The sequence below is a fragment of the Myxine glutinosa genome, chromosome 9 (genome assembly GCF_964187855.1).
Source record: "Myxine glutinosa chromosome 9, kmMyxGlut1.1, whole genome shotgun sequence".
In the NCBI taxonomy this organism is placed as follows: Eukaryota; Metazoa; Chordata; class Myxini; order Myxiniformes; family Myxinidae; genus Myxine; species Myxine glutinosa.
In genome coordinates, this window is record NC_136269.1 from 92,427,796 (window position 1) to 92,455,670 (window position 27,875).

Genomic DNA, 27,875 nt, shown 5'->3' on the forward strand with positions numbered 1-27,875 from the left:
GTGTCTTTTCCTAGGGAGGTGGACCAGTCTCCATCGGCGTGGAGGGGTCAGTAGGATCAGACATGATCAGGCTGCGTCATTTGGTGCATTCACACTGGACCTGAAAAGACACGTTTAAAGTCATATTTAGAAACAGAAGACAATCAAATATATGTGTAATATTTAGTATTTATGTGTAAAACCAAGGTAAGAGAATCAGGAGACGTATATATTCACTTGGTTGAATGGTACACTGGAAATTGAAACTTAACTACAATTGTTGTGAATTTTCATAGCCATGTCACACGACATGTATTAGTAAAAACTTAACTAACCTGTGACGAAGTCCTTTCAGAATTGCCTGGGTAGAACTTAACTATATTTTCACATGTACAACAGGAGATATAACTGAAAACAAAAACTGTATGGCGAATAATCGTAAAGAGTGTTGGAGAAAACATGAATTCCATGAATCGCGTTGGCGGCCTTAAATTCCATATGTTGTATTGGGGGCTCGGCTTTGCTGATTAAATTCCATAAATCTTGTACTGTGGATTAAATTCCCTAAATTTCGTCCGGTAAAGAATTCCCTAACATTCCCAGAATTCCCAAATTTGGAAATTTTTCCAACATTACCAAATTTTTCAAAAATTGGAAAAATTTTGTGTGAAGGTTAACAGGTGTTAACGGATAGTCACCATGGTGTTTGACGCAGGAAAGTTCGTCCCTATATTTTCACTGTTAACATTCAATTTCGTGTTCAGGACACCCCAAGGCTTAAAAAAAACCTTGGGTGGTAGGTTGGTGGGGGGTGCACCAGGGGTCTAGGTAGCCCATGGCCTAGTGGAGGTATGCTCTCTACTGAGTGCCGTTCGAGGTTCTCTTGTTGTCTCAGTAATGATGCAACCAGAAGGCTGAATTCAGAATTTAATCTTAGTCCAATATGCATCCGCGAACAAAAAACACACCTTCAGATAGGAAGCAGTGTTGTCTGGTTTACCACCCACAGTTTATGAACAGACCACATGCTACCTGCAGTTTATGCTGGAATCTGGAGTTTTGCCGGGGTGCTGGCGGTAGCTGCTCACCTCCTCTTCACGAGAGACACCATGGGACTTTAACGTCAACCAACAACTATTGATGGCAAATAGGTCCTGCAGCTTCATGTCCCCGCACACATTGATGCATCGCCCTGCAAGTGAAACACCATGTTCCATGAGTCGGTGTAACATGAGTGGGTGTTACATTACATGTTACACGAGTCGGTGTTACATGAGTCGGTGTTACATGAGTCGGTGTTACATTACCGGTACCAGTACATGTTACCAGAGCCGTAGATGATACTCTGCATGTTACATAAGCCGGTGTTACATTCATGTTACATGAGTTGGTGTTAAGTTGTTCAGTTGTTACATGAGTCTTGACGTTGTATATACTAAAGGCCCAGTTTTCCAAATGTTTTTAAGTTTATCCTAAACCTTCTGATGGGAGCTTCGACTCTAACTTATCAAGAACGAGTATGGATGAGCGTTTATCATGCATCGCATGACCTTTAGCTTTAATTATCCACAAGGGATTGCTAGCAGATGGAGCCAGCAGTCAAAATATCCTCTTGCAAAACACTGCGTGTAACCTACTAGTATTAACAACCAACTCACATGTTTTCACTGTTGTGTTAACAGCATGACGATTTGTATTGAATCCAAATGAAACTCAGACTCGACAACTGCGAAACCGGCTCGGCCAGCTGCTAACAAATGGCCAGCTGCTAAGCTTTCATATGAGTTTATGGAAATGCATTAAGATCGCTCCAGCATTAACTTCGATGTTACTTTTCTATACAGTTTACGTTATCCTTCTTTACTTAGAGTTGTTTTCGCAGGTAAAATATGACGCTGCACTCATAAATACTGAGCGATCGTTTTCGAATATTATTGTGATGAAACCTGCAGCTGAACTTGTGCATTCTCCTTCTCGACCTTTCGACCGTCGACTACATTTTGTGAATAACGCAAAGAGGTGCGTACAATAGAGGGTAAGAAGCATCAAGTGTACATATAATATATACATAAGCGCTGATAGATGAAAAAAAAAAACTGCCTCAAAATTATACCGATAAATGTTTTTTTCAAAGCGTTCTCGTTGATGCCGCCATTTTGTGCCTCCATTTTGCGAATTCCGCGCTCCTCAAGGACTAAGAGAGGAGGGAAAAGGAAAGCGTTGGAAGTGATTTTGCGAGTTTATTTCGACGATACTGAAGAGTGCGGTTCTTTTTTGTTTGGCCAGTTGAAATGTAAGGGTCTCCTTGTCTCCTGTTCGCCTCAGTGACGTGTCCTTCGTCCTGAAACAGGCCAAGGCTTCGCACGCGGCGTTAAATACTTGAACGAGCGATATTTGTTGCTTTTTTTGTGTATGAAGATTGTGAGTATACAGGATGTGTATAAAAATTATAATTCGAGTACTCGGTAACGAATGCAGTCGGAGTGTCCTCTGTTGATGGTTTTTTCCATCCATTTTTTTTTTCTCTGAGGCGATCCGAGACCCGTTTGGCTTTTTGGTGAAACAGGATTAATTTTAATATGTGAGACTTGCACTAAATTTTGAGATACAACGCAAAACTAAAAATTTTTTTGGTTTTGTGTCCTTGAGGTTTCTTTCAGCAGCGTCTGTGTATCCAGTATCATTTAAAATACTTACCCGACCATCATGTCTCAACGGTTTATTTGTTTCCTAATATTAATAACGCATTTTGTTGAACGAATTATATCCTCGGACAATATATAATTACCTTTACAGGTTGTGGGTTGGAGAGAGGTTAAGAAAAATCTTACTAAGGTTAAAAAAACCTGCAGCACAGCAACGTGTGGTTGTTTGTACCTTTTATCGCCGGTAGTTAATATTTACGTTTCCTCCTTCAACATCAACTACCGATGAAGTTACTAATGTTTTGTACATCCAAGTAAGAGATCCGTGGGGCGTTAAATGACCTTGTTCTAGCCCGGTTTGAAATCCTGGAGGGAAGGAACTGGCTTCTCGGTCGTCCAAGCCAAAATGCAGGCTCCTGGGTGCTAGAAGGTGCACGACTAGTACTAGATATGTGATAGGTGCACCTGGAGCTTTCATGATTATCGTCACGGGCATCCTGCATCCATCCTCGTCTGCTTGGTAGACCGGGGTGGCCACGATGGAGTTGTAAACCATTGATTTGACGAGGACTCTTGGGAACCATCAAATAAAGCGATGCCACAAATTTGTCCTTTGGCAATTTTTACATTTTGGACGTTGCCTCTTGTACATCATTCGACGATTGACGTCAAATTGAAAAGGAACGGTTTTCCAGCTGCAAAGGTGGTTTGTGGTGCATTTACACGCTTCGATGTGGAGATAATTTGTAAACTATTTGAAACCATGTGCTTCACTGATAAGTTTTCTGAACTAAACGAGTTAATGTTACATAGTTTGTTTTTTGATCCTCCTGTAATGTCGATTCTGCAGCTAACATCTTGGTGAACTGCTGCTTGCACTAGCTGATCACCAGTTTCTGTATTTTGAATATTTAAATTTAATTCTGGGTGATGGGGTAGTTTGGGGGAATGTGAGGTCTGTGAAGATGATTTTGTGAAATTTAGCCCCAGCACTGTGATGTCCTATTTATGATGATTCTCCATTAGACTGATTCTCATTTTGTTTGTATAAAGAGTAGTCTGTTAGTGTATCAACTTATTTATTTAAAGAAATCTGTGCTGTAAAAAAATTGTATTTAATTGTAGATTTTGAAGTGTTATTGATGCAAAACCATAGAATTCATTGAATTTTTTTTAGCAGGTGGAATTTGTGCTTCTGTCATCCAAGTATGTCATCATAATCATCATCATAATCATCATCACCCCCTTTTATATTTTTTATTTCGTCCCACTCCCACCTCCTTAACTCTGACATTCGGTCATAACTTTTTAAAAATAATTTGTTTCATAAATTAACTTGAATTCTTATTATCAGGTTTTTGACAGCCGATTGTTATTGTTGCTTTAAGGTTACCATCAAACTTTTATATCTCAAATGATCTGGCTTACCTATGACACCAGTTTTCTTGACGATGCTTGTGCTTTTGTTAGAGCTAATTTAATATCTGAGTTACCTTCTCCTATGCACTGAAAATATTGTATCTTTAATTTTAGATGTTTTTGTGTGCACCAGTAGTTTGAATACTTTTTCTTTATTGGTCACTTGTTTATTTAATTTATTTATTTCGTTTGTTACACAACAGACCATAACATCTAGTAGGTGAATGGGGGCATATTGATTGTGATCCTGTAATGTGGTGACAAATTTTGCTTTTTCTTGTACTTGCTCATTTACTTTGGTTTTCCTGCAGTGGAATTGTTCATGTTTTTCTCTTGGTGTGCAAATATTATTTTTGTGATATTTTCTTTATTTACAGAGCTGATAATGGCTGCAGAATGGAAAGGTAGACCAGTCCGTAGTACAACTCCACAAAGAAGGTAATTCAAAAAAAATTTCAACGGTCATGTCTGAATCTTGGGCAGTCCTACTGTCAAGGTTTACCTTCCTCTAGAGAAACTGATCTTCGGTGTGGAAATCAAACCTCTCAAAACTCCATTTGACATGTTTACCATATGTGATGTACCACAGCATGTCTGTTTCTCAGGCATCATTAATGAGGGTGATTAACAACAAGTGATTGTGCACATTTGCCTTATTGTGGAAAAGTCAAAATAGTTGTATCTAGTGTTTTTTTGTTTTTCTTAACCAGCCTAATCAAGTTCAAATATATGCAAATATGCCAATACTGGATCCAACTTTAGTACTGTAATATGAAGCTATCATTTCAGTAAAATCCATCATAAAAATGGCAACTAAAAAATAAATAAATAAATTAACATCTCTAAATCCAAATTAAGTTCTTATTTTGAAAGTGCTGTCATATTGTAATACAATGATTGTAAACTCAGAGTAGAATATTTTTTAAATTATCCAATTCCTTGGTGTCAGCTAATGTATGCTTCTATTGGCCATAAAAGCTGAGTGAAGAGGCATTCATAAAAAAAAACAAATGGAGAATTTCCCTCGTCACAATCAACGGTAGACTGCAGTATCCCAAACGGCTTTGAAACGTGAAAGGATTTTTCCTTTAGCTTTTGTGAAACGTTTTCTTTTTGTCATCTTCACCATCACCATTTACTTTGTGATTGTTCTCGCTATCGATCGGCGATTGCTTTCCGAATTCCAAGAGTAGTTTTCGTCCCGTTCATTTTTCTGGAGAATATCTGTCACCACATCACCTGGAGGAGTTCCATACAGAAATGTCCTGAACTAATAAACAGTTTGACTACATTCGATGGAGTTCAGTTTTTGTGAGAAAACATGGCCTTAACCTATCATCTCACTGGTGCAGGGCTGTTGCTCATATACATAGACTGTCCTCAGATTTGAATTTGACTCGAGTAACATTGGATAACTCCTCTCACTTCCCCCATGCTCATGAATTTTTTTTATCAGCAAACATGAGTTTATTCTTCTGTCATTTTCATTCGGCATGTTTACAAACTATGAGTCCATTTCAAAATGCCTATGAACTATAATAGAGGGAATTTTTGCACCAATCCATGAATGAGAAATGCGTGACTATAAAGTCCCCAAAATATAGCAGGTATAACAAGTTTGATTGCATTAATAAATGGGGGGGGGGGGGGGGGGTTTGAAATTATGCTATAATTTGCATTTCACAAATACTGCAGTGTTCGCTGGAAAGGATTTTTTTTTTTTTTTTTCTTTCAGTGCATTTTTTTTTAAACATGCTCTGGTATTTGAAATGATTGTTCATGCATGCCATTGAGCTGCCAATATGCAATTTCCAAGCGGCTCCAAGGTTACTGAAAATTCTCCATTAAAAGGTTTCCTAATCTCCCCAGTTTACTGCATGTTTTAAAGCAAATTGTCTAGTCGCTGTAACAAAAGCATCTGTGCATTACCTTGTCCAATAGCGGCATGAAAAACAAGGTGAATTGCTTTTACAATACAATAAATACATGTCCAACGCTGGTCCCAATGAATGTTCTTGCTCCAAGCAAAAAGGCCATAACTCCGTGAAAAATTCGCAAAACGCTCCGAAACTCAAGCTTGTTCTGTAACTTATCATAATAAAGCCATGCACTAAGTTTTAGTTGAATATGTTAAAGGATATGGGGAAAAAAGTGCAGAAGTGAGACAACCACAGATTGGACAGATCGAGAGCAAACCTATACTCCTCTCCGGGTAGGGGAGGGACTAATAAGTTGCAAAAAGGATTGTTTATTATAAGCGCCATTTTGGGGGATTTAATTATATCCTTATTGTGATTAATTGGATATGAAGCCACTATCACTTGCACACCCAAATAATGATCTTGTGATGTAATTACTTTGACCAGAGGTTTTCCTCATTTTGTACCCAAATGGACTTGGAACATCAGAATGATTGCCTGCTTCATTTCTTTCTATGACGACACACTTGCAGATTTGAGTTTGTTGCACATACCTCCACAGTCCACAGCCTTTAAATTAATGCTTTATGTTCCTTGCTGCGATTTTACGCGTGTTGTCCGAGGTCAGTCGTGAAATTAAAACTGTTGAGAAGCTGTTTGCATCTGACAGGTTTGCAGTCATTTGATTCCCTTAGTTTGTGTGCTGCAATCACTTCCAGAGTTGGAGTGTGGTGCACAGTTGGACAACTAATAGAGCCCACCAGATATGCGATAATCTGAATAGGTTGACCAAAAATGTTTTGTGATGCGCTTCCCTCCAATCAGTTTTGCTTCAGTCTTGGCGCATGAATTTAAACAATGACAGCTTTGCTTATTCATACACTATGTTCATGTCAATCCAAACAAAATTTGGTTTCTCTTAGACTACTGGAAATCAAATTAAGTTAATGTTCACATGTCCTGTTTTATTCAAATTCGCTTGTCATTTATGTCGGCTCTCAGGCTTGCCATTTAAATTCTTCCATACAAGCTCTTCTATGATCATCACACCTGTATTTAAAATAGAAAATTGAGGCAGCTGAAACACATCTTCAATATGAAATGCATTTGCCAACAAAGTCATAATCTAAACAAGCATTGTTACAAAATACAAAGCAAATGGTCAAACAACAGTGGTTAGAAGGTAAAATGCAGAGGATGGTAGAAACCATGAAAAGCCCTTCCATGAGCTTTGCATTTTGTATTGGTGTGGTCATGTGTCTTCAACAAGTGTCATGCCACCGGATTGGTATGGGACGAAAATATTTCCACGTTCGCCAGGGTAATTTGTCACAAATCGGCATCTCCGAACGTGTTGACCACGGCGGATCCGCCGGAAAGATGGCCGTGCAAAGCCTGTTGGCAATCTGCGTTGAAGTACACACGTGTGGACCCAATCTGCCCGTCTAATAAGTCAATTTTTGCTAGGTGCCATGGAACCCTCTCTCGATCAGCATCCGAGTTCTCAAAAACCGGGATTTTTTTTTCCCCCAAGAAAAAATGGCATGAAGAAGAACACGGCCGCACGTCGGTGATCAGTGATCACAGACAGTAACAAATAATGATAAACATAACACCCATGTGCCACAAAAGCACGACTGTTTAACAAATACGCCTTGATCTTTCATTCGGGAAACACGGGACTGAGAAGGGAGATGAGGACACAGCGAATGACCTGTGCTTTGTTAGCCCTGCTCACGCGTGGTGTCTTCCAGTTCAGGTGCTCGGCAGTCTGGTATAGGGCTTGTCCTTCACTGTGCTTGCATGAAAGTACCAACCATGTTCCCACAGTATCAGCTCCTTAATGAACATGACTTGTGTCCACGAACCTGAACCACCAGGAACTCTCCAATACCAAACAGCAGTGAGCTACCAACCAACCAGGGCCCTGGGTCAAGTATAAGAAGAGCAACAATGTACTTGGGTGTACACGCTTTATTACATCCTGCGAGACCCATCAACCTGTCCGTCGTGATGCAGCGTGACAGATGATGATTTATGGTGCATGCTCATTGGCTGGAAAGCGAGGAAAATTCCACATTCAAAATTCCACTGATGTTGATTTGTGAGATTGTTTACCAGCCTGTCCGATGGCCTCACGACGCAACAATCTTGCTCGAGGGCTGTGCCGATTGGCTGTTGGCTAAGGAAAATTTCACACGAAGACATGTACAACTGGGAAGGTTTTGAGAATTTAGGAAGGGGAAATGTGGGGATTAAACCCAGACACTGGGGTTGGACCCAGACCCAGACAAAATATTTCTAAACACTTGATCCACACGCTATCATTTACGGAAACTGCACAACAATTGCGGTCGGTAACACGTACTATGAAGTAGCTATTCCTGTCTATCTCCCTTTTTACCTTCCAGACAAAATTTCGTTCCAGTACAGTATTTTTTTTTTTTTTTAAAGCAAAAGTGAATGTAGGTTTTTAATGTTTATCAATGAGGATAATCGTAACGGGTATGAGGAAATTTTGCCGTTTGTTGAGTTTCATTCTGATCCAAAAAGTCCAAAAAATAAAGGAGTGCTAGAGCGGTTTAGAAAAGTTGGTGGTTATTTTTCTTAAGCGCTGAGACTGAGAATAACCAATTATTACCTATTTTTCACAATTCTAAAACGAACAAACATCTGAATTGATTTGCAAGCCAAGAAGCTTCTGTTGGGGACATCCTTTTTAGTATGTATTTAAAAAGGGGGAAAGAAACCAAAATGACATTGCACATGTTATCATTATTTTTGTTCTTAGAAATTCGTATTTTAATTATGATAGCATGTTGAATTAGATGTAATGACACACAAAGCTATAATCGGAATTATCCTCGCTCAACTGACGAGGTGCAGTCACCACTTTTCTGCCCCAATAGCAGTCGACTTGGTTCGAGCATGTGGCTACTTGATGTGTGCACAATTGCTAATAGGGCACAGGTTTTTATATTGTTGTGCGTGTCTCCAGGTGTTGTTTGATGAATGTTTGCTTACTGTTGAGGGGAAATTAATTGTTGGATTTTGCTTGGGTTTGACATTCAAAGCAAATGCCAAGATTGCTACCAGAATGTGATCGATGTTGTTTCAAGAGTTGCTATTTTTATTTTTAACGGGCTACGCTGTCTGGAATGGCATTTTTATGTCCGTCCTGTGTATGTATGTATGTATGTATGTCCCTTCTGCTGGCATTTTGAGGGTTTCTTCCTTTCAAAACTTGTTTTCTCTGCAACCGTTGGTCCGATTGATACAAAAGTTTCACCACAGAAGCATCTCCTGCAGAAGTTTTATCTCACCAAGAATGTAGTTCCGGGGAGCTTATGGGACGGTGTGTTGTCCGTCCGTAAACATTTGCACCTTCTTCTCCAAAACTGCTGATTGGATTGTGGCCAAATTTAGCTAAAATTATATTTGGTATGTTGTAACTCAAGTTTGTTCACGGCATTAAAAATATCGGGTTCTAAGGGGTCTACCGAGGTCAAAGTGGGTCCAGGTTTGATCCCACCAAAATAGGTATTTGCTTTCTTTTCTGAAACTACACACACTGTTTTTATGAAACGTGACCACAACCTTCATCACCTGTGATGTACCTAAGTTTGGTCACGGCATTGAAAAAAAAATGGGGCCCTAGGGTGGTCTTTGGGGAGGTTCTCCTCCACCTCCCCCTCCGTCCCCCCAAAAATAGGTATTTGCTGCCTTCTCAGAAACTACACATGGAGTTCTGGTGAAACTTGACCACAACCTTCATCACCTGTGATATCCCAAAGTTTGTTCACAGCATAAATAAAAAAAATTGGGCCCAAGGAGGGATGGAGGGGGTGTTGCACCCCCCCAAAATAGGTATTTACTCTCTTCTCAGAAACTACACCTACAAATCCGATGAAACTTGACTACAATGCTCCGTTCATCACCCGTGATCTACCGTCGCTTGTTAACGGCATAAAAAAAAAATCGGGATTGAAGGGGGTTGGGGGGTGTTCCCCTCCCCCCCTCCCCCCCAAATAAATAGGTATTTCCTCTCTTCTCTGAAACTACAACAGCCACCAAAATGCTTGTTCACTTTGCCTCAATGTATTTTTTAAGTCGATTTTCTTCACTTACCTGCATCGCAAGCAAGTACAGCAGTTGCTTGAATGTGGTGAGTGGTTCTTCTTGAAACATGAAATAGAGGTTCCACAGATGTGTCGATGAGGAATATTCTGGGATATCCAATGTGACAGAAGTTTTGAGGTGTTGGGTGTGGGTTGGTGCTGGTTGGGGTTGGGGTTTAACCCATGCTGAATTTCTCGAATGTATGGAAAATACCAATGCACACGACTACAGTGACCTGTTGAATGTTGAAATGATACGAGTTATACACAGATACTGTGTCTGTGACTTTACTGCACCTTAATGATTCCTCCTAATGTAGAAAATGTGACCACCACCACAATTCTAGAGAGTGATTGAGAAGTTGCAAGTCTTCCTTCGTGCAGTCCACATTGTCCACCTTGTGATTTTCATCTCTTTGGACTCCAAATAACATTCGAAGTGGCACCAAGTTCATGGTGAAGATGTCAATATATATGTCCTGGAATTTCACATCCCAAAGATGCATGTGCAAATGGCATCATGGTGCTACCACATCAATGGGATTAGTGAATACGTGTCGCGTGAAATAATTAACGAGTGAAGCTGCACCGCCTTCCTTTTACCTTTTGATTGTTGTAGAAGGTAAACCTTGACAAATTCCTTGCAATTCAGAAGCATTACATTTTAATTTCACTCATACTGAGAATGGGTGATTGCCCTACACTTTATTTTGATCCATTGCAGCAACAAATATTACCTGCAAGAGTCATGCTATGGTTCTGTCTATTCTTTGAATTCTCGGCTGGACTATAAATTTGGATTGGTGTTTTGCAGTCGGGTTGAATGAATGAATGATCGTTTTAAGGCCTTTTTCCCTGCGAGAGCGGGGGTTAGCCTTGCGGGCCACATGACAATCATGGTTTTCTGTTTGAGGCAATGTTTTTATGGCCGGGTGCCCTTCCTGACGCCAACCCATGGTCACCTCTTAGAATGCGCAGGGATACAGCGTACCTATTCTAAATTGGGGTACACACGGGGATCATTCATCCCAGCAAGCTGGTACTTGATTTGCCGACCTCGGAAGGATGACAGGCTGAGTCAACCCCCTGGCGTTAATTCAGCGATCGACCGGGATTCGATCTCAGGATCCTAGGATCCTAAGCCTGCACCTCAACCGCTAAGCCGACACCAGGCTTATTTGTTCCATCAAAAATGTGCATCATCCCTCAGATGGAGCGAAAGCTACGGGACCCATCTCCTAGCAGTAGCTTGTGGATGTTACATATCCGATGATGTCTTTCAACAGAGTAGGAGTGTTGTCACTGGGAAATTCTAATTTCCTTCCCTAAACTCGGTAGTAAGTCGTCTGGTCTTATTGGATATTCTTGGACACAATCTTGTGCTGGGTGTTATCTCATTGTGGTTGCTGTCTGGGAAGAAGCTCCCACACTAAAATTAATGTACCAAAGGTGTTTGCTTGTCATATGTAAATGTCCAGCAATGAAGAGCAACTCTTGATTAAGTAATATCAGCAAAACAAAGATAAACTTGGTTGCGTACCAACAAACAACAACAACATGCATTTTCAGGCCATTTTCCCTGCCAGAGCGGGGGTTAGCCTTGCGGTCCCCATGACAATCTTCTCCATTTTGCCCTATTTTCTGCATCTCCCCTTGTTAACCCCCTTGCCCGCATTTCTTCTTCCACCACCTTTAGCCAAGTCTTTCTCGGTCTTCCCCGTCCTCTACTTTCTTCTACATTCATTTCCATCACTCTTCTCAACCAGTCACTTCCATCCTTCCTCAACACATGACCAAACCATCTCAACCTGTTTCTCTTCACAGCATCCATCACAGGTTCACCAGTCACTTCCATCCTTCCTCAACACATGACCAAACCATCTCAACCTGTTTCTCTTCACAGCATCCATCACAGGCTCTATTCCCATCATCTTTTGCAATTCATCATTTGTCTTCCTCTCTCTCAACGATACTCCACACATCCACCGAACCATTCGCATTTTCACCCTTTCCAGCCTTCGTTGCTGCTCTACATTCATTACCCAACTTCGTTGCGTACCATTGTTGAAAAATAAAAAGCATTTAGCTAATCTAGTTTTCAATGATGGCTATGGTGAAATTAGCATGGTTATATTTATGGTTTAAATAAGCCGTGAAAATCAGAAAACAATTCTTCAGTCATGGGTTCTTCATGCTCCTTGATCAAAAAAAAAATGTATAAAAATAATTTTTGACGTATTGTTTTGTTGCCCAACAGATGATCATATGACATGAGCAAGCGGATGATTTTGGATGCTAAAACAAGGAGATAAGATACCATAGGTTAATATGCATTTTATCATTCGTTTTTCAAGATAAAGAACATGGCATCATCGAAGGATTATGAAGCCTCATTGTGGGAGAGGAAGTTTTTTGTTCTGGGGGTGAGTGAAGGGTAGGAAGGGGGTTAGGGGAAGGAAAGGGAGAGTAGGGGTGGAGGTGTGCGTGTGTGTGCGTGTTCTATAAGCTGACATGATGAGAGCTCTTACTCTCGTGTGGTGATTCATTTATCCTTTCAGTCCCAACAAAAAACAGATTATTTATCAACATTTTTTAGCATTGAGATGATTTGCCTGCTGCACAAGTCTCCCTCCTTGCCTGGTGGAGGTTGTTGCTCTTTTCAGGGCACCCGAGTGAGTGCTCATGACAAGTCGCGACCATTTTCATGGTGAGAATCGGTCCTCCACAGTCCACGTGTAGGGTGTGGACAATTCCAACCATATTAGCAATGGGAATCGAATGCACCAATGAGCAATTTCTTCGCAAGGTTTATCGGAATACTGGAGACGAATGAGAAATATATTGAGCAAGATTGAAGAATGAAGCAAATCTGGACATGACATGGTCAGCTACGAAGCATGGTGAAAGAGCGAAGTTTTTCCTTCCTGATGCAGTCTCAAAATAGTGATTTCAACAATATAGAATTCCAGTTTCATTCCAACTAGATAATATTGTTTCGTCCATAGTTATAGATTCCTTGGGTTATAAACTGTTCATTGATGCCAACCCAAATCTTTTCTTTAAATAGTATATCTAATGTTTATCATTCTTGTTTGACTATTTTTATTTTTATAAATTGTTTGAATTTGGGTTCAAAAGATCAAAGTTAGCTTTTAATTGAAAATTATTTTGTCACTGAAATAATTTGTGAACGACTGAAGGGATTTCAACCAAATTTGCCAAAATTATGGACTGTAATTCAAATATTTATTGGTTCAATTGGGGGTTATCAGGTCTCGGGTCTTGTGCTCTGAAAATCATTTTCAGACTATAACTCCAGTTAGTAGCATCCAACATCTCTTCTCTCACTCGCATACGATTTTATGTGAGCTTTTATTTTTCATGTAACCTTTGAGATCAAATTTAACAGTGGGTTGATGTCTAGTGTGGGCGGAGGCATATCCATAGATATATTTGTCAAATTCTATTTTGTATTTTTTTTTTTTTTTGCCAAGTGTGGAACTATTTTCACATTCTAATATTGACTTGGAAATTTACTTTAATCAGAAAGAAAGCTGCTTGAAGTTGGGTTTATGGCATTTTTTTGGAAGAACTCGTGGATAAATTGATGGTCATGGAGATGGAGTGGTCACCATGGACTTTTGCAGGCTTGTTGAGTGCTCCATGTCGTAAATGAAATAGCTTTTCCTTCAAATAGGTGTATCTTCTACAATTTAAAAAAAGCTTTAGATGCACTTGACAACCCCAACTCGGGTTCCATATGTAATTTTGTACCGATTTTGTTGAGCTTTGTTACCATTTACATTTTTCAAAAGCTTGATAGTCTCTGACTCTGAAAATCAGTTTCCATTTGATTTTGAAAAAAAATTTATTTCCAATTTGATTTGATTTAAAAAAAAAATTCAAATCAAATGGAAACTGGTTTTCAGATTCAGAACCTCAAACTTTTCAAAAATGTAAATGGTTACAAACCTCAGCAAAATCGGAAGAAACCTTAAAATCTGGACACATGTAACCTGATTACCCCCTCTCCCTCTATTCTTGCCCAACTGTGAAAGCTACACTTGAGTCATCCAGGGAAAGAGAACTTCAATGGCCATAGGCTTTTGCCGATCCTTGGGGGAATGGGTGGATTGTGGGAGGGGATGTGTAATGGTTATTACACATCAAGTAATAAAAAACTAAAATAATAAAACTAAAATCAAGTAATAACTAAAAAAGGCCAAGTGTTACTGGCTTTGAAAAATCTCTGAGTTCATAAAACATGATAACCACACACAGTATTCAAGTATAAACAGTGCTGTACTTCAATTTTAATTAAATAATGATTTAAACGATTGTTAAAAATACAATTCGGAAGTTTAGTACCATTGAAGTGGTCCAGAAGCAGTCCCGAATACCATCCTTATCCACCACCCTATTGAACCTTTATTTTAATTGAAGTACTGCAAAACTAGTTTGTTGGAAGTGACAAGAAGGTGATTTGTTTTCTAGTGTTCAAGTATATAATTCAATTTAAATAAAGTAAATATTGTAAAAGTCTTGTAAATAAATTGCTTCCGGGTTTTACCGCCGTTTTCTGCAGTGTCTATTACACCACCTTATCTAACACATTGTATTAGTTATTTGTGCTTGTTTGTGTCCTTTATAACATCCTTAAAATAACACGAATTTTCCTGTTTGGAATTATTTTTAGCCCTCATTGGAGTTGGTCTGAATCGGGGACTTATTTATTGGGTCTCGTCCAACAGTGAGCATCCGTGCGCAACAATATCTCGGAGATGTATGGAGTGATTTTCTTCAGACTTGACACAAAGGCAATACATGATGGCATACATATGCACATCATTTTGTTTCGCGATGCGATCAAAGACGGCCGAATGACTGACATTTTAGTTGTCAAAAAAACCCTGATTATGAACATGACCTCAACCATTTTTTGGACATGCATTTACTGATGTTGTTCAAACTTGGCACACAGATAATGAATGATGGCTTATTTTTTTTTTTCAAGATCAGATCCAAGATAGCTGACGGGCAGTCATTTTGTTACTTAAACGTGTCTCCAATGATTTCCAGACATGCATGGACCGATTTTGTTTAAACTTAGCCAAAAGACAATACATGGGAGTACACAGTGCATTCAGAAAGTATTCAGACCCCTTCACTTTTTTCACATTTTGCTATGTTGCAGCCTCATGCTGAAATCGTTTAATTCATTTTTCCCCTCATCAATCTACACTCAATACCCCATAATGACAAAGAGAAAACAGGATTTTAGAAAGTTTTGCAAATTTATTAAAAAGAAAAAACGGAAATATCCCATTTCCACAAGTATTCAGACCCTTTGCTATGACACTTGAAATTTATCTCAGGTGCCTCCCATTTCTCTTGATCATCTTTGAGATGTTTCTACACCTTGATTGGAGTCGACCTGTGGTATATTCAATTGATTGGGCATGATTTGGAAAGACACACACCTGTCTATATAAGGTCTCACAGCTTACAATGAATATCAGAGCAAAAACCAAGCCATGAGGTCGAAGGAACTGCCTGCAGAGCTCAGAGACAGGATTGTGTCGAGGCACAGATCTGGGGAAGCCTACAAAAAAAATTCTGCTGCATTGAAGGTTCCCAATAGCTCAGTGGCCTCCATAATTCTTAAATGGTAGAAGTTTGGAACAACCAGGACTCTTCAAAGAGCTGGCCGCCCGGCCAGACTAAGCAATCGGGGGAGAAGGGCCTTGGTAAGAGAGGTGACCAAGAACCCGATGGTCACTCTGGCTGAGCTCCAGAGATCCTGTGTGGAGATGGGAGAAACTTCCCAAATGACAACCATCACTGCAACACTCCACCGATCTGGGCTTCATGGCAGAGTGGCCAGACGGAAGCATCTCCTCAGTGAAAGACACATGAAGGCCCGCTTGGAGTTTGCAAAAAAGCACCTAAAGGACTCTCAGACTGTGAGAAACAAGATTCTGTGGGCTTTCATGTTTTGTTTTTTTTGCTCATGGCTTGGTTTTTGCTCTGATATGCATTGTTAGCTGTGAGACCTTATATAGACAGGTGTGTGCCTTTCCAAATCATGTCCAATCAATTGAATTTACCACAGGTAGACTCCATTCAAGGTGTAGAAATATCTCAAAGATGATCAAGAGAAATGGGAGGCACCTGAGCTAAATTTCAAGTGTCATAGCAAAGGGTATGAATACTTATGTCAATGTGATATTTCAGTTTTCACCCATCAGCCCAATGGGCTCGGGTATTGTCACGGGCGGCGTCCGGGCATCCGTCAACTTTTTGTTTCCGTCAATTTCAAGGAGAACTGGCTTGTCCGATTAAATCCATTTTTGCAGTGTGTGTTGGGGTTGAGTAGAGGAAGGTTCCTTTCAAAAATGGGTGTGCTGTGATTTTCAATATGGCCGCCACAGCAGCCATCTGGGCTTCCGTCAACTTTTGGTTTCCGTCAATTTCGAGCAGAATGGCTTGTCCGATTAAATCCATGTTTGCAGTGTGTGTTGGGGTTGAGAAGAGGAAGGTTCATGGGTGCGCTGCGATTTTCAATATGGCCGCCACCGCAGCCATCTTGAAATTGGTTTCCGTCAATTTCAAGCAGAAGGGCATGTCCGATTAAATCCATTTTTGCAGTGTGTTGGGATTCAGTAGAGGAAGGTTCCTTTCGAAAATGGGCGCTGGCATTTTCACTATGGCTATCTTGAAATTGGTTTCCGTCAATTTGGAGCAGAACGGCTTGTCAGATTAAATCCATTTGTGCAGTGTGTGTTGGGGTTGAGTAGAGGAAGGTTCCTTTCGAAAATGGGCACTGGGATTTTCAATATGGCCATCTTGAAATTGGTTTCCGTCAATTTCGAGCAGAACGGCTCGTCCGATTAAATCCATGTTTGCAGTGTGTGTTGGGGTTGAGTAGAGGAAGGTTCCTTTCGAAAATGGGCGTGCTGCGATTTTCAATATGGCCACTACGGCAGCCATCTTGAAATTGGTTTCTGTTAATTTCGAGCAGAACGGCTTGTCCGATTAAATCCATTTTTGCAGTGTGTGTTGGGGTTGAGTAGAGAAGGTTCATGGGCACGCTGCGATTTTAAATATGGCCGCCACGGCAGCCATTTTGAAATTGGTTTCCATCAATTTCAAGCAGAACGGCATGTCCGATTAAATCCATTTTTCCAGTGTGTTGGGGTTGAGTGGAGGAAGGTTCCTTTCGAAAATGGGCGCGCTGCGATTTTCAATATGGCCGCCACGGCAGCCATCTTGAAATTGGTTTCCCTCAATTTCAAGCAGAACGGCATGTCCGATTAAATCCATTTTTCCAGTGTGTTGGGGTTGAGTGGAGGAAGGTTCCTTTCGAAAATGGGCGCGCTGCGATTTTTAATATGGCCACCACGGCAGCCATCTTGAAATTTGTTTCCATCAATTTCGAGCAGAATGGCCTGTCCGATTAAATTCATTTTTGCAGTGTGTGTTGGGGTTGGTTAGAGGAAGGTTCCTTTCGAAAATGGGCGCGCTGCGATTTTCAATATGGCCGCCACGGTAGCCATCCTGAAATTGGTTTCCGTCAATTTCGAGCAGAACAGCTTGTTCGATTAAATCCACGTTTGCAGTGTGTGTTGGGGTTGAGTAGAGGAAGGTTCATGGGCGAAAATTTATTTGCTGCAAGATCCTACGCGGTATACAACTTCGCTTCAAATAACAAATTATCATCAATGGTTCCTTTCACCATGCATGGGCTGAGGGGTTACGCCCGCTTTGCGGTGCTATTTATTTCTTTTTAATAAATTTGCAAAACCTTCTAAAGTCCTGTTTTCTCTTTGCCATTATGGGGTTTTTTTGTGCTCTATACTTGTATGGCTAGTGTATGAAAGTACATACATACATGGTCACCCTTTGTTTTGAATGGTTGTCAATAAGGCCCTTGTACATAAAGCGTGAGTTTTTCCTTTTCCTTCCCTTTACTAGCAAATAAATATCACATTTATCGATTGAGATTAAAATTGGCACAGAGGGGTGCTTTTTATAACCCCCTGTAGAGATGCATAGAAAAACTAGAACGGCATTGGTGGAGCGCATACCTTTGCCACGCTGAACAGTTTACGCTTTGTGTACCACTGAAAGGCCGGATCTTCATCCGGACCTGAACCAACATATAATTGGCTTGTTCTTGTCACTTACCTAACTCATCCACCAAGTTTTGTCATAATCCGGCCATTACTTTTTGAAATATGCTATATACCGTTTTTAGCCTCATCTCTCAATGTTGAACAAGACTTTAAAAAGAGAGATGAAAAAAATTATTGCATGTGGATCCAGATCTTCATCCAAATTGAATCAATTCTTCCTTGTCACATCCAACCTGTCAAAGTTTCGTCTGAATCCATCCATAACTTTTTGAGATATCGTGCTCGCAATCAGACAGACGGGTGAAATCATAGCCGTCAAAAAAACTATGCTAAAAAAAAATAGACCTGGGGGGGGGGGGGGGGGTGTCTACTTCTGGTGATGAAGATAACTCTGGTTACGTCTGTTTTAAAGATTTTGCATGAGTCTGGGAAAAATCGGGTATAAAATGTTTTTGGTTTGCCATGCCTCTATTTCAACCAATCCAGAGACGACAATTGGCAAAAATTATGTTAGCATTATTTTGGTCCCTTTTTCTATTTTTCAGGGGGTCAAACGTCAAACGTAAACATGAGATTAAGATTTCTGGCCTGCCAAACATATATATTCCAAACAATCTCGACAAGACTTTACTCAAAAAGACCTTTCCACAGACAAAATCAGTCAAACATTGGGTTGGTGTTTTGTTTTTGATTTTCTTGGGCACAAAGTAGATTAAAAAAAATAGTGGGTGGGACTAGAGACTTGCTGCATTCACTGCAATTCTAGTTGTAATCTGCATTTGTATGCACACCTTTAATTTTGACACATGCTCTCCTCTTCACTTTAATATCAATTACAGTATGTGGTGTGTGTGCTTGGCTTTGTACTGAATGCCCTGTGTTCTTGCCATGGATTGAAGGGAAACCCTGTTGTGTTATGAACGTTACACATTTGATTTTTTTTGTAAGCCCTCTGGGAGGGTTCTGGTGTCAACAAATGGTCGCATTTGGAGGATCGGGATCGAAAACGAAATGAAGTGAAACTGTTGGCACTCGTGACTTCTGTTTGGTTACCCTCACCAGAGGAGAGGGTATTTTCGGGCAGCCATATTGGATGGAACATAAATCTACGTCGTCAATAAACTGCACAAACACAGCAGCTAATAAACACGACACAAAATACACCACAAAAACACATTCTGGTGAGGGTCTGCAATCTCTGATTGCCATTCATTGTTTTTACGGCATAGCCCATAGGGCAAAGCCGTCTAGAACAGTGTATGTATGTATGTATGTATGTATGTATGTCCACTCAAACGTATACCAATCAGAGCTGAGGATCTGGTCACATGACAGGGTGATGTGATTACGTCTGATGTCATTACGTCGGTACGGTGGCAGACTCTCCTCCACCTCCATTTTGATTCATATGCCGTTCATGCCGAACATATTGTTGAACCTGTCATATATCACAATCGCCATGCTCTACCTTTACGTTTTTCATTCAGTGTGAAACACAAACAAACCGATTGTTAAAATGACCATCAAATATCGAAAGCGTCGGCGTTACGTCTCTTCCAACAAAACGGTACGTACCCAACCCTTGTGGGGTATAATAATCTAGATTACAGTCGATCTTCCCTCAGTTCTGTAAGCTAAACTTACCTCACAGATGTCTGGATTCCTCCAAATTTCTTTGCTTAATGTTATAAACAGCATTATCGACTTAAAAAAAACCAATCATGTGTGTTTGTGGTTTATAATATTTTACAAGCCTGGCTATGCCGCTGTTAGACTTTAGGTCTTGTTTTTGTTTTGTTTGAGTCCTTGTCCATGTTTGATTACTGTTTTGCAGTTCTGTCCTTTCAATATCGTGTTATTGCACCCCTTGCACATCTTGTCCCATTAATAGACGTTTTCATCGGTTTTATGCCACGTGCTACTTGTTCAAAATGCTGCAGCTATTGGTGTTCACTCAGCTTAGTTTTGAGTGAATGGTGGAGTTGTTGATCTTGGCTTTCCATTGCACATGGTGGACGACGCAGCAAACCATTCTGAGCATGAGTACAAGCGGCACAGCAGTATACAGCCCTGATCGGTGGCGACCCCAAGCAGGTCACACCTGGCAACTTTGCCTTTTCCAGCCCTACAGGAGTCCGGTGAGTGCGGCCGCGCATTGCAGGCAAGAGGAGGGATGGGAACCCACCAGAGTGACTTTACTTGGAATCCTGCCAATTTTGTTGTTCTGAAACTGTGCCAGCAGAGATTGCTATCTTCACATGCAATGCACAAATTTAACAATGAACCTCCTGATCAGCTTTGTGGCTTGTTGCCAATAGGCTTTGGGGTCATTGCACAACTCCATGCTACCCTCATTACCCAAGCCTTTCTGTATTCAAAATCTTCTGAAACTATACTCACCAAATTGCTTCTTGTTCGCAGTGCCAAAATCACGAGTCTCGTAACTAATGCTTCTGTTGCTGGCTGTTTATACAGCTAAGGGGGAATGGCAGTTGATAGCCACACTCGGTCGGTGTCTGTGACATGATGAACAAAAATGAAAAAGTAAAACGTGTAAAAATAGATTAAAAGTATCTTCATTATATCCTTACAAATTAAGGTATGAGAATAGGATGGTTGTCAATAAAATTTCAGCTTGTGCTGCAGCCTGCAGTTTTTTCCTACCCATTGGTGGCTAGCACGATGTGCACCTGACGAGGGGAATGAAAGCATCACTGGAAATCTATTGCAGATGGACATCCAGCTTCTACATGTCAATGAACCTCAAGCTGAAAAACAAAAACTAGATCCTCGAAACTTGCAGTGCTCCAGATTGAGGTTGTACTGCAATATAGTACTGGCACTGTTGAGTTATATTCATCAGCATCATCACCAGCGTATTTTTGTCTACTGCAGGGCATGTGGCCTCCCTCACCAACTCTTATTCATCCCCTACCGGACGGAGGAGGGGACTATAGGTTTGTCCTCGGTCTCTGTCCAGCCGTCCGTCCACCCCACCTGTGGTTTTTCAGACTTTTTTTTCCCCCATACCTTTTAAAATGTTCAACTGAAACTTGGTACATGGTGTTAATATGATAAGGTAGAGAACAAGTTCGAGTTTCAGGGTGTTTTGCCAATTTTTCAGTTATGCCCTTTTTGGAATTAGAAATATCACATCGTGAGAGGACATGTATTGCAAAGCAATTCTCGCTCTTGTTTGAGGTTGTTTGGCATACTTGCCATGCTTGCAAAGAGAGAGTTGGTGGGGCAGTAATTTGGTCATCGTGCCAGTGATACCTTGCCTACTATTCGCCAAAGACACCAAAGGAGTCTAACGTCCACCAGCAACTAATACTTGTGTAATATCAGACTTGATGGACGAAACTAATACCAGCAGAGGTCTCCAGCATGATATCCCATCCGACGGACAGAACCTTTTTCCGTGCAGCGTGTCTTACATAACAGCAGTATGAGAGTAGTGGGTCTGAGACTTCAATGCAGAGCAGACTGCTCAGAGGCACAAGCATTCACTCTGCACCATCCTGTTAGAATATGTACTTGTGAACCATTGATATCTTACTTCCAATATGAGTGTAGCCCTGGGGTAATGAAAAGTGACAGACTGAATTTGAAGCCAGGCTAAGGAAAATGGAAATTCCTTTCGGCGGTTTCCTTTCATCCTGACAACCTGATGGCGGGAAGAGAAAACGTCTCCACACGCTTACTTCAATAAACAATTTAGATACCATGATGGAAAACGAGGGAAGCGGATAGCAAACACATACTTATGGGGATCGCACAGTGACCTCCATGCGGCTCCATTTGGCATGTGGCCTCACGTGTATAGTTGCAAAGGCCAGCTGAAACTGTCAGCACAAACACATTTGCATTTTTCACAACACCTATGCATCATTTCATCGCCTTTGACCCTTTTCACTCTTCTTTCAAGTAATATATGTACGCATGTATATACAGTGCATTCAGAAAGTATTCAGACCCCTTCACTTTTTTCACATTTTGTTTTGTTGCAGCCTTATGCTGAAATCGTTTAAATTCATTTTTTCCCTCATCAATCTACACTTAATACCCCATAATGACAAAGACAAAACAGGTTTTATAAAGTTTTGCAAATTTATTAAAAATAAAAAACTGAAATATCACATTGACATAAGTATTCAGACCCCTTGCCATGTACCTTGAAATTTAGCTCAGGTGCCTCCCATTTCTCTTGATCATCTTTGAGATGTTTCTACACCTTGATTGGGGTCAACCTGTGGTAAATTCAATTGATTGGACATGATTTGGAAAGGCACACCCCTGTCTATATAAGGTCTCACAGCTGACGATGCATATCAGAGCAAAAACCAAGCCATGAGGTCGAAGGAACTGCCTGCAGAGCTCAGAGACAGGATTGTGTCGAGGCACAGATCTGGGGAAGCCTACAAAAAAATTTCTGCTGCATTGAAGGTTGCCAAGAGCACAGTGACCTCCATAATTCTTGGATGAAGTTTGGAACAACCAGGACTCTTCCTCTAGCTGGCCGCGTTGCCAAACTGAGCAATCGGGGGAGAAGGGCCTTGGTAAGTGAGGTGACCAAGAACCCGATGGTCACTCTGGCTGAGCTCCAGAGATCCTGTGTGGAAATGGGAGAAACTTCCAGAAGGACAACCATCACTGCAACACTCCACCGATCTGGGCTTTATGGCAGAGTGGCCAGACGGAAGCCTCTCCTCAGTGAATGACACGTGAAAGCCTGCTGGGAGTTTGCAAAAAAGCACCTGAAGGACTCTCAGACGGTGAGAAACAAGATTCTGTGGTCTGATGAAACCAAGATTGAACTGTTTGGCCTCAATTCTAAGCGTCATGTCTGGAGGAAACAAGGCACCACTCATCACCTGCCCAATACCATCCCAACGGTGAAGCATGGTGGTGGCAGCATCATGCTGTGGGGGTGTTTTTCAGCAGCAGGGACTGGAGGACTGGTCAGTGTTGAGGGAACAATGAACGGAGCAAGAACGGAGTTGTTCTTGTTGTTGTCAGCACGTCGGTATATGCTCATTTCTCTGAGACTACATACACAATTTCAATTGCAATTGGTTTAAATTACCTTTAGTCAGTGTAGTATACTGTTTATTTGGACTGTGCAGTGTTATGGTATGGAAGATTCCACATGTTCCAGATACAAATGCTCAAAACAAATGTTTAGGAACAACAGATGCACAATGTCTTGCAACGTAGGTAACAGTCATTAAATGACTTGTTAAATGTAGGTCATGTCGGTCAACTTGTTAATGTGGGAAAGTTTATTGGTCGTATATTATCCAGGTTCAAATAACTTAATTTCTTTGTTGTCATGGAGGAATTTTGTATTCCGAGCCGTGCTTAAAAATACATTATATCTGGTCATGTGTATCCAGACGTCACTGGTTTTGTAGCTGAAAAGAGGTCAAAGAGCGAATAATAAAATTCATTCAATTCAAAATCATTCATTCATTCAATCAATAACACTTGTGTCAGATGAGATGGAATGGTATCCTTGGTTTTGGAAATTGTCTGAGCAGAGCAATGCACACATGTAGTCACGTGAAAAAGTAAGTACACCCCATGTAAAGTTTTGACTTTTTCAACATATTTCAACATACAGCTATTTGATCTTCATTTCAACAATATTTATAGATAAATGTGATATAATATAACAAATATCATGAAACATTTACATTTTGTAGTTCATTGTATAATTTAAATAAACATAAATGCAAATTTCGCATGTTGAAAAAGTAAGTATACCCTTGGCTCTAATAGGTGGTGTTGCCCCCTTTGGCAGAAACAACCTCAAGTAGGCGTTTCTTATAACTGTCTACCAGTCTCTGACATCGACTGGGAGAAATTTTTGCCCATTCCTCCATGCAGAATTATTTCAGCTGTGCGATGTTTGAGGGGTTTCTTGCATGCACAGCTCGTTTCAAATGCCCCCACAACATCGCGATGGGATTTAGATCCGGGCTTTGACTTGGCCATTCCAGAACCCTCCATTTCTTTCTTTTCAGCCATTCCTTGGTGGATTTACTGGTATGTTTAGGGTCATTGTCATGTTGCAAGGTCCACCTTCGGTTGAGCTTTACAACTTTCTGACAGATCGCCTCACATTATCCTCAAGCACCCTCTGGTACAATGAAGAATTCATAGTGGATTCTATGATGGTGAGCTGCCCAGGCCCTGATGCAGCAAAGCTGCCCCAAACCATAATATTTCCACCACCATGCTTTACAGTTGGTATCGGTTCTTGTGGTCAAATGCTGTCTTTAGTTTTCGCCAAACATGTCTTCTGGTACTGTGGCCAAATACCTCTACCTTTGACTCATCTGTCCAGAGCACATTGTTCCAGAAGTGCTGGTCATTGCCTAGGTGTTCATTGGCAAACTTTAGTCTTGCCCTGATGTTCTTTCTGGACAGCAAAGGTTTCCTCCTGGTACACCTCCCATGTAGATCAAATTTGTGCAGCCTCTTTCTAATGGTAGACTCGTGCACTTTGACATCAACAGTGGCAAGAGCTACCTGTAGGCCCCGTGATGACATTCTGGGGTTCTTCGAGACTTCTTTCAGCATCTTGCGGTTTGCTCTCGGGCTGAACTTGCTGGGGCGGCCTGGCCTGAACAAGTTGGCAGTTGTTTGGAATCTTCTCCCCTTGTAGATGATCTTCCGGACAGTCAAATGATTGATTTCAAATTTTTTGGAGATCTTTTTAAATCCCTTCCCAAACACGTAGGCATCTATAACCTTCTTTCTGAATGCCTCAGAGCTCTTTTGATCTAGGCATGGTGATGCCGCACACTTCAACAACAAAGAGCAAACCAAACGAAATGTCTGAGGTTTAAATAATACAGGTTCCTCCAAGATGCTCTAATGATGTTCTAATCATTTGCACCTGAGCTGGTGCACCTGATTCTAATTTTAGGTATTTGAAGTAGTGATAAATGTAGGGGTGTACTTACTTTTTCCACATGCGAAATTTGCATTTATGTTTATTTAAATTATACAATGCACTACAAAATGTAAATGTTTCATGATATTTGTTGTATTATATCACCTTTATCTATCAATATTGTTGAAATGAAGATCAAATAGCTGTATGTTGAAATATGTTGAAAAAGTCAAAACTTTACATGGGGTGTACTTACTTTTTCACGTGACTGTATGTGCAAACTGGAAAACAGAGAATGAGTTATAGGAAAAGGGTTGCTGCTGCATTTTATAAATCTTTGGCAGTGTTTTGTTTTGTCAGGTCTATTGAACCATCAGCTGGTTGATCTGGGCTCTTTGGTTAAGTTTATCAAAGCTTAGTGCAAATGTGAGTTATCACTTACCATAATTGCATCCAATCTTGTTATCGAGTCATGCTTGACTTGTCAGGTCTCTATTAATGTTTTCTCAGATGGTGTGTGGTATCTCCATTATTGTGAAAGCTGTTTTGTTTGAAAGGGGCATTAATAGCTGTGATGGATCCAGTGATTTTCCTGTTTCAAAAAGTGGCTTATCCTTTTCCAAAATACCTACATTCAATTTTGTGTGATCAATAGAAAAAGAAGCATTATTTATTTGTACACACTTGGGAGGGTGGGAGGGGGAATTTATTGGTCTCCAAACCTCAAACCTTCCACAGTGCTCCCTCGGCGGTGTATTTTGCCTCCACGATCGACGCAGGGAGTCGTAAAATGAAATAATCCCCCTCTCCATCCCTCCTCAGTGTCTGATTTTAAAAAGTCAGATTCCTTGAATTCCATCTTTTTTCCGTAATTGTGGAAAATCATTGGTTCTCCTGTGCACATGGGTGGTGTATGGTGTACATTTCATATTTTGAGAGATGGGAGGGCACAGGGAGGTGAACTGAAACCTTTCTTGAATGAAGGCCAAGCATTGCTTAAACAAGATGTGTTCTTGACTTTTGTGTGGTAAGCGTTTCCAGTGGTGTTGTTATAAAAATTGTTTTTTGAAGATGAGGTTTGCCACCACCAAAATATCTGAGCATTGACCTTCTCTCTTCCTCTTTGATGTAGTGACTGTGGTTAACTTTGCTTGGGTCGGTATAATTTAATGAACGTTACAAACCTCTTCTCGCCTTTCTAGATTGTTAAATCTATGCAATACGCAAAATTGTATTTTTGCTAGTTTCCTTTGGAACGTGTGCGTACACACACCTGGCTGATAGTTTCATGAAAGGTCTGCATTTTCTATTTGCACACTTGTGATAGATTATTGTTAAAACATGATATTTGCCTCAAATAATTTTGAGGTGAATTAATCAAATGAGTTTTTTAAAAAATTCTTTTTTTGCTGTTTGCATGCATTCCAATTTTCAAAGAGCTCTGATATTTTGTTCATCGCACCATTGTGCTTTGTTGATTGTATTCCCTTGTAAAAAGTTAATTGGAACCGCTTGCTTGCAGCAACATAGGTAAGTGTGCATGAATTTGGGATTAGAGAGGCATCACTAGGTTCCCCTACTTGTTTCCCTAATCTTGACTTTTTCTTTTGCTTTACACTCCCCCCCACCCCCACTCCCTCTTACACTCCCCATCTTTAAATATTGGGATAGAAATATTCTGGTTTTTGAGAAATCTCATCTTCAATGTTTTCTTTTATTTTTTGCCTTGAAGAGTGTTGTCGTAGCTTGCACTGATTCCACTATGGTTGTGTAGTCAAATTATGATATTATATGACAAATTATGATAGCTGTACTTGTGCAGTTTGCTGAATTAGATTTGTGCCGTTTTTCATCTTGTGCTCCCATTGTTTGATAGGATAGATTGATTGAAGGATACATTTTATTTTGCAATGGAATTTGCTTGGACCAGTTGCCATTACTGCTCCTTCATTGTTCAAAAATGTGAAATATAAATTCAATCCCGTGTGCCTGGTTCTGCACGCTTTGAGAAGTGCTTGCATTTTAGGAAAGGAGTAGCTCTGTATTCACGATCCATTTCAGGGAGTGAACAACCAAATGAGGGAGCGAAGCAATATTTTTCAGTGGTAATGTGAGAGGTGGTGTCCTCCAATACTTTTGCCATAAGAATGTACAAAATGCAAGAAAAAAAAACAAGAAATATAACGTATAGCTCAAGTTAATGCCTTTGGTGGAATGTAAAAATAACTTGTAAAATTAGAATGTAAAAATTAATAAATATTAAAACGTTATTAGAACGGTCGTTTTAATTTTCCAGGAAATGGATGATTCAACCAACATTTTAGTTTATCAGTGTTTACTTATATCACTTCCAGGCAGCAGTTTGCAACACCACGAGAGTTCTTTTAAATAAGTTGAGTGGAAACCTCTTCTCTTAACCTCCTAAATGGTTTAATTTGGTGCTGAATTGCACCACAGGAGTTTACCAGTAACTCCACCTTCATTATATGCAAATATTTTATAGGCATACAAGATTTAAAAAAAAAAAAAAACCCAAATGAAACAGGATTATTTAATCACAATTGTAATGCTGAGTAGCAGCAGATTAAATGGGGGATTTTAAAATGGAATAAGTCATGCCCGATGGAAAGGCGTTGAGACCACGATGACACGGGAAGAGAGAACCGGGAATAGCAAGCAGATCGAGGGAGAGATGACCATTATTGCCAAGGTTTGCCTCAATGCAAAGGAGCACTTTGGTCGTGTGGAAACAGCTTGTG

General features: G+C 40.4%; 2 protein-coding genes and 1 long non-coding RNA gene across 5 annotated transcripts in view; 2 read left to right on the forward strand and 1 right to left on the reverse strand.

Moving 5' to 3' along the window:
- Nucleotides 1-1,042, reverse strand: part of CNEP1R1 (CTD nuclear envelope phosphatase 1 regulatory subunit 1) — a 61,669-nt gene extending 60,627 nt beyond the window's left edge. Inside the window, exon 1 of the transcript XR_010982734.2 lies at nt 1,012-1,042. The gene's annotated coding sequence lies outside the window, so the exon portion shown is untranslated. The remainder of the gene's footprint in view (nt 1-1,011) is intronic.
- A 1,064-nt stretch (nt 1,043-2,106) lies between these two features.
- Nucleotides 2,107-27,875, forward strand: part of LOC137418979 (uncharacterized) — a 109,796-nt gene continuing 84,027 nt past the window's right edge. For 2 of the 3 annotated variants that reach the window (XM_068105150.2, XM_068105151.2), the window contains exons 1-2: nt 2,107-2,272; nt 4,421-4,481. In XM_068105150.2, coding sequence (XP_067961251.2) covers nt 4,429-4,481 — 53 coding nt within the window. In that variant the 5' untranslated portion in view covers nt 2,107-2,272; nt 4,421-4,428. Of the gene's footprint in view, nt 2,401-4,420; nt 4,482-27,875 lie in introns of all 3 variants that reach the window. The other variant, XM_078784525.1, reaches the window with a different exon arrangement.
- On the forward strand, nt 22,409-27,386 carry LOC137417917 (uncharacterized). The gene is made up of 2 exons (XR_010982525.2): nt 22,409-26,436; nt 26,647-27,386. It is a non-coding gene; the product is annotated as an uncharacterized LOC137417917 (long non-coding RNA).